Source organism: Protomyctophum parallelum (assembly GCF_964188405.1).
Source record: "Protomyctophum parallelum genome assembly, chromosome: 21".
Taxonomy (NCBI): domain Eukaryota; kingdom Metazoa; phylum Chordata; class Actinopteri; order Myctophiformes; family Myctophidae; genus Protomyctophum; species Protomyctophum parallelum.
In genome coordinates, this window is record NC_139713.1 from 8,385,066 (window position 1) to 8,405,711 (window position 20,646).

A 20,646-nucleotide genomic window follows, 5' to 3' on the forward strand; every position below is an offset into this window, starting at 1 on the left:
TCCTTTCTCTCTCTTTCTGCAATCCAGTCTCTTGCCTAGTTATTTTGTGAAAGACAAGAGGAGCTGGCTCTCCAGGAGAAGTGTGAAGGCTTGGAGTTGAGAGGTTGACCAGGTGACCAGGTTGAGAGGTTGACCAGGTGACCAGGTTGAGAGGTTGACCAGGTGACCAGGTTGAGAGGTTGACCAGGTGAACCAGGGATGACTTTACATGTATGTCTCCGTGAAGTCAGCTGTATCCATATTTTGGGCTTTTCAACTCACTGACCAATAACTCAATGACATTTACAGTATGTGACGCCAAAATACGCAAAAGGATTTAAGGTAACCTCAACAACGCAGATCTTTACTGAATTAGTTTGACTGATGAATATTCAACGTGCATTGTTGTCGTTGTACATACATTCTTTCATTTGCTTTGTCTTATATACTTTCTAAACGGAAGAGAAATAATCTTGCATGGTAAATTGAAAAAGTGTCTTCTTGCTGTGTTCTCTATATTTGTTTTTTCTTTGTGCGCTATATTTATTTCTTCATCCAACGGACTTGATTTGATGTTTAAAAAAAAAGAACTACGTGGTTTGGTTACACATTTCGCACCTCAGAAGCAGCTCCATGTGAAACTTCTCAAGACGTGTCAAAGGTGATTTCATAAAGTGCAATGTCCACCGTTCCGTGTTCCAAAGTGCGAGCTACAGTACCTGTTGTGCCATGTCATGTCAAAGTGTTATTTTTTGCCTCTTTTTTATTTTTTTTGGGGGGGGGGGGATCTTCATATAAGCCACTATTACGTACCGTATGCCGCGATGGGTCAGTTATGTCCGGTTTACACATGGTTGCGCGCCGTGTATCATCGTTGTGGACTCGTTGCAGATCGGCTGTTTTACGGTTCAAGACGTAAAAGATTTATAAATCGCCTTTTAGGTTTACAGTTTTCATTGATAAACATGCGAGTTTTTTTTTTTTGCGCTTTGAAGACGTGGGTGGTAGCAAGACGAGCAATTATGTGTATTAAGCCCAAACCACACCGCTGCAACTTCTTGCAACAAAACAAACCACACCAATGCAACTCCTTGCAACATGCCATTGGGAATAATGGTTGCAAGTAGTCGCAAGGAGTTTCATGTTTAAAGGCGTTTCATGGAGACCCTCTGGTCGAGTCTGCATGGTGTGTTCAGGGCTTTAGATCGCAAACAATCCGGCTGGTTTGTTTTCTTCCGTTTACGATGAACCTGAAAAGTATCTGATTACTAATTCAGTACAGTAGCTTATCAGAGGCATCGTAAATACTCAAATGTTATTTTGTTAAATTGCGTTAAATGAGAAGGGAATTATATTACAGAACAGCTTTACTTTAGAACAAATACATTTAAATGTAAATGTAAATTTATTTCCAGTCGTGGCATTTGCTATATTCTTATTTTAACATTATTTTAGGTTAATAACTGACTCATTCTGGAGGCTGTGTCCCTATATTTGAGTTGGGTTTTCATGTCACTTTGGACTGTTAGTCTATTACACTTATGAGAGGATTTATATTTTGTAATATGTATCGACAATGACATTTAACCTGGTATGAGTGAAAATGTATTCGTGAAAAATGCAGCATCTGTTTAATTTGCCTCTGGGATGTTTTATTTCGCTCGCTGCCTTTATATTTAAGTTTGCAAAGATGCATTGGTTTGCAGCCCCCCCCCCCCCCCCCCAGCACCATCTTAAGAATGTATTTCAACATTCAGGATATTTGTGTACTAATGGGATAAAAACTATTTTATTGTATTCCTGTGGGATGTTGTCTTGCATACAGCTGATATCAAGTATAGGAAATGTATTTATATTCAAAACATTTAGATGTAAAAATTCACCCCTAGATTGATGTGCACAGAAACAGAGGCCTGTATACTGCTCTTCATAGAGTGTTTTTATTTATCGCTGCTGTGCTCCTCGGGGCGTCAGTGAAGGTTGGGACCCATTTGTGGGTCGCAAGTAAATATCCCTTTATTTTGTTTGTTTTCCTACATTTATTTTTAATATATTATTTCAAAAGATTTGCAAGACCCCACCCCACCCACCCCCAAATCTAACTTTTAACCCCATTCTGACCTGAGATCAGATTTAAAAAAAATATCTTCTACATCCTGACAGTTTTCTGAAAAAGCTATGTTTCGATGTCGGTGGTTCTTCGATTTTTGAAAAATAGCAGACCTACAAGCTCGTAGCGCGCCGCTCTATGAGCTTGTAGATCTGCTATTTTTCAATAGCTAAAGCATAGCATAATGCTAACACCAAAAGGGGTTTTCCCGCCCAAAATGGGTGTTAAGAAGTAGTGAAAATGGCTGATCTTCAAGCTCACAAGTTTGTTCATCCGGGTATGTCCCGGGGAGACATAACATTTATTTATCCGTTGTGTCCCGGGGAGATATAACATTTATTTTTATTTTGGGTCTCTCTCGAGCTAAAACGTTCGGATACCACACTGCTCCTACCGGGTTTATTTTTTGTTCCAAGCCAGCACACCAACCGTGTATTGGAGGGATATGCCTCAGTTAATAGCAAATAATCAACTTCTGTGATGTTTCTCTTTTCTTTAACATATTTATATGTATATTCTACATAAACTGCTTTTTCTTTTTTTATTGTTCCACGAGATTTGAATGTTCACCATTGTTGCTACCAAGTTGGTTTCTTCCAAAATGTAAACCGTCAACATTTCTTTGCAGTTGTTGTACCCGCTTTTCTTTTATCTCTCTATCTCTCTCTCTCTCTCTCTCGTTTTCTTTTTACATTTTTAAGTTATTTTGTAAAATACAATTTCCTGGTTTGTAAGCTTTGTCTCATGAACAGAAAATGACTGATGGCTAACGGGCTCGGCAACAACCTTGCTGGTTGATCTGACCGTTGACTAAATTATATTTAAAAGATATTGGAGAGGGGAGAAAAAAAAAAAGATTCAAAAGTGTTCACATTCTAAATAAAGCACTTTTCATGTTGAGTTTAGATGGTGTATTTGTATAAAAAAAAATGTGATTTTCACCAAAGCTATTAAAACACCTTAAACCCAATATGTCGTTGACCGGAGGAGTTCCACAGGGTTCTATCCTTTTTTATTTTCCCTGTATAGTATTTTTGCTTGTTTAATAATGGCTACTAATAGAGTCACATCTACACAGGTTTTACATGCATTACACACACACACACACACGATACAATATCGATTAGCACATTTTATTCGAAAATTTTACAAAAACACAAAAGTACAAAGGCTATTGGACAAAGTGAGAAGTACATAAAAAGTAATCATAACTTAAATAGATAAATACGGATGTTCATGTCTGCCCTGCCCCTGGACATGTGGGGGGGGGCAGACAACAGCTGCACTGATCTCAAACATTCATGGAAACAGGATAGAGAAACAAACATGTCCAGTTCCACTCTAAGGCCTGTTTTACATACACATCATCATCGTACAAATGAAGCATGGACCAAATCTTGTGATGAGAAGTTATGGACTGTAGTCTCTCGAGGCAAGACTGTTGACTCACGAAAGATGGTGCTGTTTTTTCCTTTGTTTTTTTGCCAATGGGTTCCCTAGCTATAGCGTCCCTATTCTCAGAGGAACATTAGTGGAAAATGGCAGATCTACAAGCTCACAACGATGGCTATATTCAATATAGAAGGGGGGGGGGGGGGGGAGAGCAAACCACTTACAGAGGCAAAAGTCAAGTTCACATTTAGTTTAGTTTACTATTGAGGGTTTAAGTGGTTAATGTCTGAAATAAAGCAAATTACTTTTCTGCTTTAAAAGGTACTGGGTGGCCAAAGTGGCAAGAGTGAGTTTTATCTCTTCATATTGTATCTTTACATCATAATGAGACAAACGTTTTTGCTATCCAGCCTTGTCAGTGTGTGTAATTCACACAGACTGACGGAGGCTGGATAGCGGAAACGTTTGTCTATGAAATCGATGAAAATATACATATTTGTATACAATGTAGTGGGGGGGGGGGGTCCCTGGGGGTGGGGGGGGGGTCCCTGCTTTATCTCTCTCAGCTAACGGGTCCTTGGCCTGAAAAACATCGAAGACCCCTGCTTGGGTGGTTTGATTCATATTATGTGTGCTGGGGAGGATACCCCTACTGTACCGAGGATACTGTTACAAAATGGCTGCCACGTACGCCACGTGGCCGAACGTGGTCAATTCTCCCAAAAAGCTAAACCGGTCAAACATCCCATGAAGAGCAAACAATCTACTAGTCATGACGTCATGGAGTTGTGTGAAGAGCCCTCAAGTTTCAGCCGTGTCCAGGTTTCTAATTTTCATGACAGCCACCTACAGTAGAAAGAGGAGAAGATAATGTATTTATTATTATTATTATTATTATTATGTAGTAAGTATACAAACATACATAGGGGAGACTGGGGTCAAAAGTAACCTTTTAACATACAGTAACTACAGCTTTTTCTGTGAGTGCTTTTCCTAGGATAGACAAACCGCTTTAATAGGGAGACAAAATAATTGAAGTGTATCTAGGGGGGCGGCGGTGGCTCAGGGGTAGAGTGGCTGGAGGTTGCCAGTTCGAACCCGGGCTCCCCCAGAGTTACTGTCAAAGTGTCCTTGAGCAAGACACTGAACCCCTAATTGCTCCCGATGTGCTAGTTGGTGCCTTGCATGGTTTCAGCTGCCATCGGTGTATGAATGTGTGTGTGAATGGGTGAATGTAATGCACAATCTCTGTAAAGCGCCTTGGATAAAGGCGCTATATAAATGCACCATTTACCATTTATCTACTGTATATCTATCAACATTAATGTATAGAGAAAGCAATGGGAAGAAAGGGAGCGGCATGGCTACATATCTACTGACTGTAAAGCAAGAACATACAGTAGAATGAAATGAGCGTAAAATGAAACCAAATGTACCCTAGAATAATAATACGCTTTCATTTACCAAAAATAATAGACCAGAATATAAAGTTAGAATACAAGAGGTTTTGGGTCCACTAATATGACTTATCTTGTCTTTTAGATGTTGAAGACCTGGATGACTGGATGTCAAAAGAGCAACATTTTGTGCGTGTGTCTGACGGTGCGCGGAGACCTTTTCTTTGTTTTTCAAAGATACCCTTTTTATAATTTAATCAGACCAGTGTGTACTGTCCAGTGGAAACCTCGTATGAATCTGATCTCAGGTCAGAATGGGGATAAGAGGCGCCTAAACTACTAAACTCACAGGTGCCGAGGCGCTCCTCCAGGAAGCCGATCTGCTCGCTGAGCGAGTCGATGCGGTCCAGCTGCTGGAAGGAGTGGGACAGGAAGGTGGTCTTCTCGGACAGACCCTCGTCCAGCGACAGTGAGAACAGGCTGTTGAAGGGCGCCAGCACCAGCTGCAGCTTCTGTGGGCAGAGATACAGTATGAGATACAGTATGAACCAACGGCACTCTTATGTCTATACTCCACTGTCTACATATCAGAGGCAAATATTACTACTTTTACTTCATTACAATTATTTGACAACTTTATAGTCACCAGTTTTACTATGTAGATTTTTGAGCGGTGGGCACACCGTCTCCAACATGTAGCTTTGTGTGTCCCTATGTCTGTTTAGGGTACCAACAGGTGAGAAAGTGGCGCTGTTGAGCTTCACACAAGTGCACGATGGGAAGCTGAGTTTTTACACCAGTCCTTTTCAGCACAAGTGTATGTCTGTACAGGAGTTCAGTACAGTATAACAATTACAGTATAGTTCCACCGCTCACTTCACACAGGTGTGATTTTACTATTAGTAGGACAAAACACACTAACCAACAGTTCGACCCTATATAACATTTCGGCCATTTGAAAATCGCATATCTACATGCTCACAAGGCTTGTGAGCATGTAGATATGCTATTATTAGCATATCTACATGCTCACAAGCCTTGTGGGCATGTTTAGATCGGCTACTTTCAAAAGATTTATTTTCTTTTTTACTTGTGAAAACTTGTGAAATGGGACATTCATTCTACATAACGAGTACTTTTACTTTTGATGCCAGATATACCTTTGTACTTTTACTCAAGTCAATTTAGAATTTCCGTTACTACTTGAAACATAGTATTTTTATTTTTTTTACGGTAAGTACTTTTTCCACCACTGTAAATGAAATGAAACCCCTTCATCCAATCCCTCACTGCTGTATTTACTTTTCCTTCCCACTGGGTCCAAGAGCAAAGAGGAATGATTCTAAAGAAAGACACTAAGTATTTCTTTTAAGGGCTACTGCGTGGGAACAAAGTATTGGTCCTCCTTTTCTCTTTTTTTTGCCCCCCAAATTGTTTATATTTGGAGGCCCCCTGAAGAGAAGATTTGTTCAACAATTATTCAAAATCTTCTTTTCGAGAATAAAATTAATAATAATAAAGCACATGTACAAGCTTGCCAGCGTGGCACGAGCTTGTAGATCTGCTCTGTATGAATATCCAATAAAATGTTTAACCCATTTAGGACTGAGGCCGATTCAAAAAAAAAAAAAGTATCTACTGACATAGAAACATATATACGTTTTCACTCAGAAAACCGTCATGAATTTAGAAGGAATTTGTAGAATCCTGTGCCAGGTATCAAGGGCTCAATGGGTATTAACCGCGTAGATTCATTTCATTCCACTGTGCACGTACAGTACTGTATGCATGCATGTACAGTACTACTATGCATGCGTGTGAAGAACATAATAAGCAGGTATTATTATACCTGCTCCAGCAGCTCCACTCTGTTGCGTAGGCTCTGGACCTCTTCTGTCACGTTCTCCACCAGGCCAAGTGTCCCATCTGCACACAACATATGGAGATGGAAGCATATAGATATTAACATACACTATTATGTTCATTGATTTTAGAACTTCTTCAGCCAGTGGTCCGGGGACCTATACCAGTGCTATAGCTACTACTAGCGTCCCTCAACAAAAAGAAAAAACACAAAACATCAGAATATGGAGATAAGAGTTTCCTGCCGACATCAACAATGTGCATATTATTATTATTAAACCACAGTCCATCATTTTGTATGAGTTTCTATTGCCCAGGAACCCAATCCGCACTGTGAAGTCATCAGTTTTCGTTTAACTCTGAGAGTGTACAAATGGAATGTACATTCTCCCGAGTTCCAGACCCGTGTAGTCGTAGCGGTCCATTTCAGGTTCCCAACTATCAATCGTTTAGCCGGGGACCCCCTGGACACCGCCTCAAGGACCCCCTCTGGGGCTCCCCGGACGGACGGACCTGATTTAGAAGAGTGCATGCAGGGGGAAAGGTGGTGATGGGACCGTAGATCAAATGATGTGGTTTAATCCCCTTCATTCGGAGCCAAAGTTCATACGTTTAAAAGCATCCTGATTCCTGCCACATCATCAATCCTTCCACGATGATTCATGGCCACACTTGAGGTGCACCGAAGTACAACCCGAGCAGAGACACACGGACCAGAACCCGACCAGACACACGGACCAGAACCCGAGCAGAGACACACGGACCAGAACCCGACCAGAGACACACGGACCAGAACCCCAGCAGAGACACACAGACCAGAATCCGACCAGAGACACACGGACCAGAACCCGACCAGAGACACACGGACCAGAACCCCAGCAGAGACACACGGACCAGAACCCGAGCAGAGACACACGGACCAGAACCCGACCAGAGACACACGGACCAGAACCCGACCAGAGACACACGGACCAGAACCCCAGCAGAGACACACAGACCAGAACCCGAGCAGAGACACACAGACCAGAACCCGAGCAGAGACACACAGACCAGAACCCGAGCAGAGACACACAGACCAGAACCCGAGCAGAGACACACAGACCAGAACCCGAGCAGACACACGGACCAGAACCCGACCAGACACACGGACCAGAACCCGAGCAGAGACACGGACCAGAACCCGAGCAGAGACACACGGACCAGAACCCCAGCAGAGACACACGGACCAGAACCCGAGCAGAGACAAACGGACCAGAACCCGACCAGACACACGGACCAGAACCCGACCAGAGACACACGGACCAGAACCCGACCAGACACACGGACCAGAACCCGAGCAGAGACACGGACCAGAACCCGAGCAGAGACACACGGACCAGAACCCGAGCAGAGACACACGGACCAGAACCCGAGCAGAGACACACGGACCAGAACCCGAGCAGAGACACACGGACCAGAACCCGACCAGAGACACACGGACCAGAACCCGAGCAGAGACACGGACCAGAACCCAGCAGAGACACACGGACCAGAACCCGAGCACAGACAAACGGACCAGAACCCGAGCAGAGACACACGGACCAGAACCCGAGCAGAGACACACGGACCAGAACCCGAGCAGAGACACACAGACCAGAACCCGAGCAGAGACACACGGACCAGAACCCGAGCAGAGACACACAGACCAGAACCCGAGCAGAGACACACGGACCAGAACCCGAGCAGAGACACACGGACCAGAACCCGAGCAGAGACACACAGACCAGAACCCGAGCAGAGACACACAGACCAGAACCCGAGCAGAGACACACGGACCAGAACCCAGCACAGACACACGGACCAGAACCCGAGCAGAGACACACAGACCAGAACCCCAGCAGAGACACACGGACCAGAACCCGACCAGAGACACACGGACCAGAACCCGAGCAGAGACACACGGACCAGAACCCGACCAGAGACACACGGACCAGAACCCGAGCAGAGACACACGGACCAGAGGGTGGCGATGACAAGACGCGCGCACGCACGCACGCACGCACGCACGCACGCACGCACGCACGCACGCACGCACGCACGCTAAATAGAGAAACAGCTCCATCATCCTTTCTCACCCTGTATCACTTTCCAGGGGACAGAGGTGGGACATGTGGGGTCCGTGATCCCGACATGTCACCGACAAGTGTCTGCTTCCACCCCGAAGGGAGGGGGGGGGGGGGGGGGGGCAGCGGTCAGATCAGAATTGGAATAAGGAGACCCTCCCCAGGTCCTCGGCCCGCCGGCCCCCCCGAGTTGAGTCGGACCGAGAGAAACGGCTGAATCTCTCCCAGATGTGGGCCATTACTGAGACAAGAGTGAGTTGAATAACAGGGTGAGGTGGAGGGGAGGGGAGGGGGGGTGACCCCCAGCAGACAAGGTTGATGGAGCTGGAATGAGAACTCGAGTCGTGGCCAAGAGCTGAAGAGAGAGAGAGAGAGAGAGAGAGAGAGAGAGAGAGAGAGAGAGAGAGAGAGAGAGCGAGAGAGAGAGCGCGCACAGAAGAGAGAAGAAACTAAATTCTCTTTATACTTTGTTGCATGACATTATCGCGTGGCTGGAAAAGAGACGATCTACAAGCTCAAAGCGTGTCGTGAGCTTGCAGATCGGCTCTTTTTTGGCACGCAAAGCCATTCAAATCAGGCTTAAAGGTGAGTCAGTTACTACTAGGGAATTTAGATTCTGTCAAAATCCCATCCTTCAGAACGGCTTCAGTGCTGAGCGAGTCTTTGTCTTTGTAATCACTAGCAACACCCCACATGCATATAAACAATTAAAGCTGCTATAAGCAATAATATGTCACATTTTAATTTAATGGGTAAAACGCTCCCCCGCAAAACATTGTAGTCTGATGTGAAAGCTCTGTTGCTGTCTCCTTGCATTCCTGCATGTGAGAAGCTGCTCACTGATAACTCAGGCCAAAACAAAACTCTAGAGTTCACTTTAGCCACGTTGAGTTTTGTAATATAGCGTTGCTGTGTCGGGGCAGAAAACTCTTATCTCTGTATTTTAACTTTTTGTGGGTTTTTTCGTAAAAAAAAACCTTGATCATACTAGTGTCAGTGTGTCACACAAAAGCAATCAAAAGTAGCATCAAAACATGGCGTGACGGCGGTACGTTTTGAGCTTGTAGATCAGCTACTTTGGGACATATGAGGTTTGCACACCCGACAGAGACGAAATGTTCCTTCTCTCTCTCTCTCTGTGTGTGTGTGTGTGTGTGTGTGTGTGTGTGTGTGTGTGTGTGTGTGTGTGTGTCTCTCTGTGCTGATTAAGCAATAGTTCTACACACAGCGATGTGCCTCATCAATCCATTTCCAGTGCACTCTGCAGGGGGTCGAACAACCTCAGTCTGGCTATAAACAGATTCATCTGTAAATCTGGTATTTAAAACCTTTTCCTTTTGAGCTGAAAGGAACGGATACCGAGTGTCGAGGAACCATAAGTGGAGACAGGGGACAAGAAATGCATGTACACGTACAGTATGGGCCAATATCGCCTTTTTATATTGAACATCCTTACTAGTAATTCTTTCATCTCATTCCACACATAATAGGAACGCCATCGCCCCCCAAGCGTCTTCCGCCAGGAGCGTTGTAAAGCTTCATTTGCCTGTAATCCTCCGAGGTGCACATACAGTATATATACTGTATATATAGGGCTGACATTATGCGGTGGGAATGAAAGAGATTTTCCCTGGGTTTTAACTACAACGTAGTTTGCTTGTTGCTAGGACACAGTAAACACTCGTAGTGCGGGAATGAGATAAATGCTTTGGGAAAGGAGAGAGTGTGGGAGTGGGAGAGAGAGGAGTATCCTGGGTCGCTATGGTCAATAAAAGGAGGCTCTGCACTAAACAGTGCTTCATTTGATCTGTTTTTAACTTTGAGAGGGAGAATCTTCTTACATGTGTAGCCTATGCACTCTCAGAATGAACGTGGGATACGTGTTAAATAGCTCAATATCCAAATGACAATGACTGCTAATAGAGCAGTGGTTCTCAAACTTCTTTGTGCCAATTAAGGACCCCCAAATGTACGATATGTTTGGCCATATTGGGGGTCCAATAAGGCCAAACATATAATAGTACATTTGGGGGTCCTTGAAAAGGTTTTGTGCCAGCAGGAACCCCAAGAAGAGAAGATTTGTGTTTAAAAAAAACACAATTATTCAAGAGTTTCCAAAAATGTATAAATGGATAAAGTGAGTAAAATGATTGTGATGCTGTATTAACAGCTGGGGGACCCCCTGAAGCCCCTGAAGGACCCCTGGGGGTCCCCAGACCCAACCTTGTGAACCAGTGCTATAGAGTGTTCCATAACAGCGGTTATCTCTCCTAATGGTACCACAGAGCATGGGATTGTGGACAAAATCTTATCCAACCATAACAAAATATTCAAAAGAGGATACATTTCATCAAATGGTGGTCCGTACAGTACAGTACAGTACAGTACAGTACAGTACAGTACAGTACGTGGCTCAAATGCAGAATAAATAATGGGCCTTGAAATGAAAAGGGTTGAAAACCACTGTGTGCTACATAAATAAAGTTTGATTTGATTTGATTAGATCAGTATCGAGAACTGAAGTGAAGTGATGAAACACACTTGAAACTGTAAAACTGTACAATTGAAGCTGCTACGTAATACATGTGGCGTTTGTTCTCTCTCATATTCATTCCGGATATTAATATCCAGAAACTGTATTCTATTTTCCGTTTTTTTAAATTAAAGAGCTTGGGAGAAACAGGGACAGATCGCGACCCCTGTTATACCGAACAAACACTCTTTAGCAATGATTGCTGTCAGAATATAGAAGCTTTGACTGGAGAAAAAAAAAGAAAAAGGGGTTAGTTAAACACCCAGGAGTTTTCCAGCGTGGTACAGTACAGTACAGTACAGTCAGTCGGTGGGATGTTTGCTTTGCTCACAACTGTATATTTACATTGCATCAGCCTCTGTTAGCTCAGACGTTATCAGAGGGTTCCATGGGACCTGCATGGGATATGCATGCATGTACAGTAAGGCCTCAACTAACTGCTGTTTGTCTGGAGTCTGGACCACGTCACACACTCTGCATGTACAGTAGGAGCCAGGTCCTACTGTACTGTACATGCAGAGCTGTGATGTGGTCCAGACTCCAGACAACAGCAGAGGTTGAGGTCCTGTTGTCTGGACCAGTGGTTCTCAAAGTGGGGTCCACGGAGTTCCAGGGGGTCCCCCTGCTAAATGATAGTTTGGAACCAAATGGACCCATATGGGTCTTTAACTCTGAGCATGTACAAATGGAACCAAATGGACCCATATGGGTCTTTAACTCTGAGCATGTACAAATGGAACCAAATGGACCCTAACGGGTCATTTGTACACTCTCAGAGTTAAATTACCATAGGTTTTAATAATTTGGGGGCTCAGAGATAGAAATGCCGTTAAATGGGGGTCCGTAGACGAATGCATGTCAAACTGGGGGGTCGTTGAACTTAAAATGGTTGAGAATCACTGCTAGAGCCGTAAAAATGGCTTCTCTAATGGGGGTCCGTGGGCTAATTAGTGTCAATGTGGGGGTCCTTGACATGAAGGAGTGGTCTGGAGTCTGGCCCACATCACAGCGGCCCACAGTCAGCACCTTTACTCCAGTCCTGTACTTACTGTAAGTACCGTGGCGGAAATTAGCTGCTAGCTTTATTGCGCTTTTATCCGTTTGCCAATAAAGAAGTAACATGGCACGGTACTTTTCCCTGCCACTTCCTTTATACTTCTAGGCTCTGCCACGTCTCAGAGGCAAATGTTGTACTTTTTTGTTGCAATTGGATTTAGATGATTAATAATAATAATGAATCAAATTATGAATAGAAAATGTTCGAAAAGAGCTGATCTACGAGCTCACAACGCGTCGCAATGTGAAGCGGTGTGAGCTTGTAGATCGACTGTTTTTCGAATAGCCGAATATGCAGTGGGACAAATTAAGGACTGAAATGGGACATTGTGCATCGTGAGTACTTTGACTTTTACAACTTTAAAGGAGGACTTCGCCCCTTTTTCAACCATCTTCATATAATTATATGAAGGGAGGTTTAAAATGGGTGAAGACGTCCTTTAAGTAGTTTGATGCTATAATACGTTTGCACTTTGACAACAGGCAAAATGTTTGAACGCAGGACTTTTAATTGTAACAAACTTGATCTACAAGCTCGCTATGAGCTTGTACATCTGCTATTTCTTTTTTTTAAATGTGGCATATGATGTGGCACAAATCTTTGAATATATATTCTTTCACAGTTAACGTTTTTAAACTCAAATATTTGCTTCTGGGGAGGTCCCCGCCGGAACAACATATTTTCAGATGAAGGGTCCACAGCCAAATACAGATAATTCTGTGGGGGACCTTGACATGAAAATGTTTGAGCACGACCACTGATAACGTTTTTCAGAAAACGGTCAGTATTTGGAAGACATTTTGTAGGATCAGGTCCTCAGTTCTAAATGGGTTAATACAGTAGGTAAAATGTCCGAGTACTTAATTCCTCCTGTTGTCTGGACCATGTCACATGGAGTCTGCAGTCGGCACCAGTCGCAGTGCATTATTACTCACGGTACGAGTTGAGAGTGGCATAGCGCGTACCAAAAGTAATAATGGACCGCGAAGCTGGCTATGTTCCCATCTTCTGAAAGGCCGGGCTGCAATAATACACACACACACACACACACACACACACACACACACACACACACACACACACACACACACACACACACACACACACACTACACACTGTATGCACCAGGATTCAATTTGTAAAAGAAAACAGAGGGAGGTGGGGGCATTTTCTTAACCACTTATAAGTTATAAGGCCCTATGTATACTTTCGTCGTGCAACAAAGTACCGTACATTTGAAATATTAAAAAAGAAAAAGAAAATACTAATTTGCCACAAGCCCAAGATAAGGAGGCCAGAAGGGTTAATGTGGTTAAGATACATTTTTAATTAAATTGATGAACTGTGATCCAACATAAATATCAAACACATCATTCATCCCAGGAAGTTAATGCATGTATTTAATTCAGTCTGACCGGGACAGGGATAAAAAGTTATCCCCATGGCAGCCAAAAAAAAGAAGATGAAATGAGTAGGGGGGGGGGGAGGGGGTCCCCGCCCCGGCACAAAACCTTTTCAAAAGATGGGGTGGGGGGGGTGGGGGTCCGTGGCCAAATACACATTCATCTGGGGGTCCTTGACATGAAAAAGGTTCGAAAAAACCTACTGTATTAGGTTATTTTTGAGGGGCGCGAGCCCCTCCCATATCCAGCTTTTTGTGTATGTTCACCAACTTTGTCCTATACACAAACATTGACAATGAATGGAGAATTTGACGTCATATAGTGTCTGAGCAAATAGACATAGTGTCTATTTTACGTCATGAGAAGAGTCCCCCCTCACTTCCACACAGGTGTGAAGTGAAGTGAAGTTTTACCTGAACCACTGGGGTGGGGTCTGAGTTCGTGGATGGTTATCTGGCTGTTCTGGGTGGTGGTGGTGGTGGTGGGGGTGGGGGGAGGATGATGATGATGATGATGACGAGGGGGCGCGGCGGGGACGTTGGGGTGCAGTCTGTGACAGGAGCGTCCGTCCTCTGCCAGCGTGAAGCCCTCCGTACACACACACCTGGAGCAGGGAGGATTTGGACTTTAGTTTTAGCCATTGTCTTTTTGACCCATTCTGACCTGAGATCAGATTCTGAAAATGTCTTCTACATCCTGACAGTTTTCTGAAAAAGCTATGTTTCTGTGTCAGTGGTTCTTCGGTTTTTTTCAAAAATAGCAGACCTATCAATAGCTAAAGCATAACATAATGCTAACACCAAAAGGGGTTCCCGGTTCCCGCCCCAAAATGGGTTAAGTCACCTGAGATGTGTTAGTGTTAGTCTGGTGAAGTCAACTAAATCTCATGCGATTTTAATCCGACTAAATCTACAGTTGATTTTGTCGAGACCAAAGAAGCATTTTGCCGGGGCCTTGATGGCGTCGTAATGCCTGATTGTACACTTGATCGCATGCTGAAAAGAATAGCCGATCTACAAGCACACAATGCTCAACGTTGTGAGCTTGTAGATGTGCTATTTTCAGAACGCCCAAGCAAACACCCGAAACCAAAAATAAAATGATCTCTTCTCTTCTCCACTATAGTCCCTCCCTAACATTTTAGTCAAATTGTCAGTATATTTATCATGGCACATTTTGTACTTTGTTTTCGTCAGTGAAAAAGGGTTTTATATGAGTGGCCTCAGTCAGCACTGACCTGTAGCTGCCTGCCGTGTTGACACAGCGCTGGGGACAGGGCTGCTGCTCACTGCACTCATCCATGTCTGGAACAAACACCACAGCGAGCGTTAAGACACATTGTTAAGGCTGCAACCACAGTAGTCCATAATAAAGAACAATTGATTAAAGTATACGATTTATTCGATCATGAAAAATCTATAGGATTTTTTTCATGTTGATTCAGTGATGTACAGTATATAGTATATACTAAAAAAGAAATACGGCACAAACGATTCGATTAATCGATAAAACAATTGAATCGCTCAGTTCTAATGAACATCACAGGAGGACATACAATACAATCTAGTGGTCCTGTGATTGATCTGGATTAGTTTCACAAACCGACACAGCTGCAGTAAATACAGATTGAGCAGGGGGGAAAAGGGACATTTCACTTGAAACATGTTCAACTAGGGAATGAAAGTGAAATATCCCTTTAAGGTGCTAAACTAACAGTACTCAGGAAGCCCTCTAACTCTGAACATGTACAGATTAAATGTAAGTTACCCAAATGTGTTCACTAACACTAACACTGACTGACAATTTTACTGTGCTGCTCAAACATGTCTGTGCGTCTGTGCGTGTGTGTGTGTGTGTGTGTGTGTGTGTGTGCGTGCGTGCATGTCTCAGTCACAGCCTTTGCATGTCTAGGTGTTGTATTTCTGTTATATTCCTGTTGTTTTGGTTCTATGTCCTTGTCTTAATCCCCAGCTGTATCCCATGTGTAATCAGCCCTCATGTGTATATTAGTCTTGTAACCCCAGTCAGTCTTGTAACCCCAGTCAAAATTCTGACTGGCTGTCCTGCATATTTGGGTTCTCACCACGTGCGTGCGTGCGTGCGTGCGTGCGTGCGTGTGTACCTGTTTGGCAGTGCTGTCCTGTCCAGCCCAGTGGACATGCACAGTGGTTGGGTCGTAAACAGGTTCCTCCATTGGCACAGGACTGGCCACACACTGCTGTGAGAGAGTGAGTGTTTCAAGTTTAACACCTCCACATCAACACAGAAATAATTATGTTAAAGAGGATATTGCTTCTCAAACTTTTTCATTTCAAGGGTCCCCGTAGGTCTGAGAGTCTATGTCCATTTGGTTTCATTTGTACACTCTCAGAGTTTCTGTTCTGTTCTTTGGCTATATAGAAGTGTCTATTTGTACGTCTTTTGATGACTTGAACAAGGTGGAACCTCTTGTAAAAAAATTGCTTTATTGGGTCGTCCACTCACAGTTAACAGTCTTTGTATTGAGTTGTGCTTGAAATATACTGTAATTCTGCAAACTGTTAATAAATATTTCAATCAATCAATCAAAAAACAGCCCTGTAATGGTCCATTTGGTTTAATTTGTACACTCAGAGTTACAGCCCTGTAACGGTCCATTTAGAACCCCGTCAATTTGAACTCTCAAGAGTTAAAGATCTGGTCCATTTGGTTACCAACTCAACATCATTTAAGCTGGGGACCACCTGAAACCCCTTCTTCAAGGACCACTGGTTGAAAACCACTGCTCTGATCTGACACTATACATTGCAAATCCATAACACATTTGAATGAATAAAACTTTATTTTAGAGTACGTCGTCAACCACATGAGCCCATCCCTGTTCTGGGCATGTCATGAAACTATAGCCTAACATTTGGTGAAAATAGCTGATGCTGCAAGCTCACACCGTGATACTTTGTGAGCTTGTAGATCGTCTATTTTCAGTAAAATGGCAAAAAAAAAACTAAGCATAAGGCGGGGAACAGGTACAACCCCCTCGCGATACCCTGGACAACAAAATATAGGGTTTCACTTGTTAACTTGTTAACCCATTTTGACCTGAGATCAGATTCTAAAAATGTCTAATACATCCTGACAGTTTTCTGAAAAAGCTATGTCAGTCGTTCGATTTTTTCCAAAAATAGCAGACCTACAGATCTGCTATTTTTCAATAGCTAAAGCATAACATAATGCTAACACCAAATGGGGTTCCCGCCCAGAAATGGGTTTAATACAATATAACTAGTGGTTGGACTTTGAAGATGGTCTCCCTACTTGGGTAGGACACCTAGTGGTTGACAAGTAGTACTGCGTATAGTGGGTGATTGCCTCTTGGATGACCGCTAGACATTTGATATCACGTGTGAGACGTAGAGACAAATCCCGCGGCCGGCGGGCAAGACATAAAAATGACGGATTGCGAGTTTTAAGTTTTATCTACGTGATCCAACCCTGAACCGAAACCCGGTCATACATACTGTACCGGAACCAGGAAACATACTGTAACCCTGAACCGAAACCCGGTCATACATACTTCTAACAACATAGTCCTTCAGACTTACCTTGATTACAGTTGTGGGAGTGAAACCGACGCCACCCCGGGCAGCACTCTGGGTGGGAGTGGGAGTTCGGCACTGCCTTGCTCACCTGCCGCGATGCCACCTTATACACGGTCCTGTTCAAAACGGGGGGGGGGGGGAACAAAGGGTTTTAGGGTTTACCAGTCATTCATTATATTGTCATCACCATTGCGTGTGGTTTAAGGCCACGCTAGTCATTTCCATGTCATATCGGACCACAAGAATGCTAATGAGAGAATGGAAATGCACATGGATATGGAGCCGCATGTGTGCATGTGTGCCACTGCCAAAGCCCGGGCCAAGAAGGAGCAGGGTGACGTGCGGAGGGAGCGCTCGCTTTGCGTCACATTAAAACCTAACTCTGTCACACTGCGGCCTGCCAACTTGGACTGCATGTGCGCTCGCCGCTCGGTGCAGGCCAGGGCAGGCACTCAACTGCTGTCAGTGAGCCTGCCTCGTTTTGAGATGATGAGATGAGATGAGATTTATTGTACAAGTACAGTACAGTACAGCGAAAGGTATTTTCGCATCTCACCAACTTTAGCTATTGAAAAATAGCAGATCTACAAGCCACTCGGTGGCGCGCTACGAGCTTGTACGGTCTGCTATTTTTGAAAAATCGAAGAACGACTGACATAGAAACATAGCTTTTTCAGAAAACTGTCGGGATGTAGAAGAACATTTTTAGAATCTGATCTCAGGTCAAAATGGGTTAATGCAGTACGTAAATGCAGTAAGAGCAGTAGACATTAAATAAATAAATAAGTTGATTCAAAAACATAAACCTTATACTTTGATGTGGGTCTGTATACTTGGTTACTGTCGAAGTGTCTTTGAGCAAGACACTGAACCCCAAACTACTCCTGAGTTTCCTCCACCAGTGGTGTGTGTGTGAATGTATTGTATAATGCACATTGTAAAGTGCTTTGGAGAAAGGAACTATACAAATGCACCATTTACCATAATATATATTGTTGTAAAACCCTGCGCATAATACGGCCTGCAGACGTGGAGTGAACCAAAACAAGCACTCCCCCAAAAGCTTTGGCTTGGCAGTGACGGACAGCTGAAGCACTGACCTCTGGACCACAGACCGCTGACATCCGAGTGTTTGAGAGAGATGAGGAGAGGATGGAGTGGCCCGAAGGACGACAGGGAATGAGTGAGTTTATGATGCAAGGCCCAAATCTACATTCAGAGCTTTTGCTGGTGGCGGAAATGTCACTGATAGATATATTCTGGACGGGAACCCCTTTTGGTGTTATACTTTAGCTATTGAAAAATACCAGATCTATAAGCTCATAGCGTGGCACAGAGTGCCGCACTACGAGCTTGTAGATCTGCTCTTTTTGAAAAAAACTTGAAAATGTGCCGCAAATCTTTGAATATATATTCTTTCAGACGAGCGAACGTTTTTAGCTCAATGTTTCTGGGGCGTCCCTGGAACAACATATTTTCAGATGGGGGTTCGCGGCCAAATGCAGATCATTCTGGGGGTCCTTGACATGAAACAGGTTGACATAGAAACAAGTTTTTCAGAAAACTGTCAGGATTTAGAAGATTCTTTTTTAATAATCTGCCTCGGGTCTTTAATTGGCACGGGCTAAGCTACAGAATGAATGAGGTGTGTATGAAGGTAAAAGAAAGACAGACATCGAGGGGGGAAAAGACTTGGGATTTGCCCGACTAAAATGGACCAAACAAAGCTTTAAATGTTAACTCGGAGCAGCCTGCCATATCTGGGCACGTCATGATAGAAGAACATTCAGAAATAAATGGACGACAAATTCAGAAAAAGGCTTAAAAGCAAATAAATGGTTAAAGTTGTGCAATTTCATACAGTTGTTAGAGTGTGTCTCAGAGCAAAAGAATGGAGAAAGTGTGAGTGAGTGTAGAAGAGTGTAGACAGATCAGGGGTCCTTGAGGGAGTTCCAGGGGGTCCCTATAGCTAGATGATAGTTTAGAACCAAATGGACCCTTATGGGTCTGTAACTCTTGAGTGTACAAATGGAATTTGGTTCCATTTGTACACTCTCACAGTTAAATGATTTTACAATATAAATTGGGGTCTCAGCGATAGAAATGCCATTAAATGGGGGTCCGCGTAGCCTAATTCATGTCGGGGGGGGGGGGGGTCCTTGAAATTAAACGGGTTGAGAGTCAGCCGTAAAAATCTTCTCTTATGTGGGGTGGGGGTCCCTGGCATATCTCTTCAAATGGGGGTACGCGGGCTAATCGGTGTCAATTTGGGGGTCCTTGACATGTTTGAGAACCACTGGTGTAGAGAGGAGGGGAAGGCTGGGACAAAGAGACGAAGGGAGAGAATGCGGGGAGTGTGGACGAGAGCGAGAGAGAGAGAGAGAGAGGGAGAGAGACAGAGAGAGAGAGAGAGAGAGACAGAGAAAGAGAGAGAGAGAGAGAGAGAGAGAGAGAGAGAGCGAGAGAGCGAGAGAAAGAGAGAGAGACAGAGAGAGAGAGAGAGAGAGGGCAGAGATTGAGAGTGCGTAAAGCATGGAGGAAGAGGTTGTCCAAGATAAACAACGCTGCGGTCTCTGTGGGCAGGCGGTTCATTTCCCGTAGTTACACAGAGCACTTAGATATTTAGAGTCCCACCAAATATGTGATGCGATGCCCTGACCCAGTTCAGTATTTACATGTGTGTGTGTGTGTGTACTGTACTGTAGCCTACTGTATACCGTTGCGAGAGAAAAGAAAAGACAAACACACTGTAACTATGACTATGATATGAATATCCACTCTCTGTCCAAATACTTTTCTTTTCCCGATTCAAATTAGAAAATGGCGAAAGTAGCAGATCTACAAGCTCGACAAGCGTGTCGTGTTGCCCCGTGCTTAAGAGCTTGCAGATCTGCTATTTTTGATGTTTTTCTGTGACGTAGTGTGATCAAGTAGGGCGTTACTTTACACACACAAAAACAAATACCGGTAAATAAATAAAATAGGTAAAATATGGAGACACAACGATATACCTGTATCGTTTTTATATTATATTTACAGTATATTGTTTTGGCACAACATTATAGTTACTGAAGTTCTAGAGCTTGGTATGGGGCGGCCCTTTTTTTACTCTTTCAACTAATAGCGATCTTCTGATCTTAATGATAGCGCTCATATCAGTTATCAGTACGGTCATGTTGAGACTGTGTGACATGATGTCTTCGGGTGGAGCCGTCGGTTATGGTCGACATGT

The 20,646-nt window shown here is 43.8% G+C and overlaps 1 protein-coding gene across 4 annotated transcripts in view; it reads right to left on the reverse strand.

The window, feature by feature from the left end:
* Window positions 1-3,203: 3,203 nt before the first annotated feature.
* Window positions 3,204-20,646, reverse strand: part of egfl7 (EGF-like-domain, multiple 7) — a 28,263-nt gene continuing 10,820 nt past the window's right edge. For 3 of the 4 annotated variants that reach the window (XM_083792942.1, XM_083792944.1, XM_083792943.1), the window contains exons 4-10: window positions 17,418-17,530; window positions 15,959-16,054; window positions 15,074-15,140; window positions 14,250-14,440; window positions 6,728-6,804; window positions 5,228-5,390; window positions 3,204-4,327 (exon numbers count right to left, since the gene is read on the reverse strand). In XM_083792942.1, the coding sequence (XP_083649068.1) occupies window positions 4,308-4,327; window positions 5,228-5,390; window positions 6,728-6,804; window positions 14,250-14,440; window positions 15,074-15,140; window positions 15,959-16,054; window positions 17,418-17,530 (727 nt within the window). In that variant the 3' untranslated portion in view covers window positions 3,204-4,307. The remainder of the gene's footprint in view (window positions 4,328-5,227; window positions 5,391-6,727; window positions 6,805-14,249; window positions 14,441-15,073; window positions 15,141-15,958; window positions 16,055-17,417; window positions 17,531-20,646) is intronic. The other variant, XM_083792945.1, reaches the window with a different exon arrangement.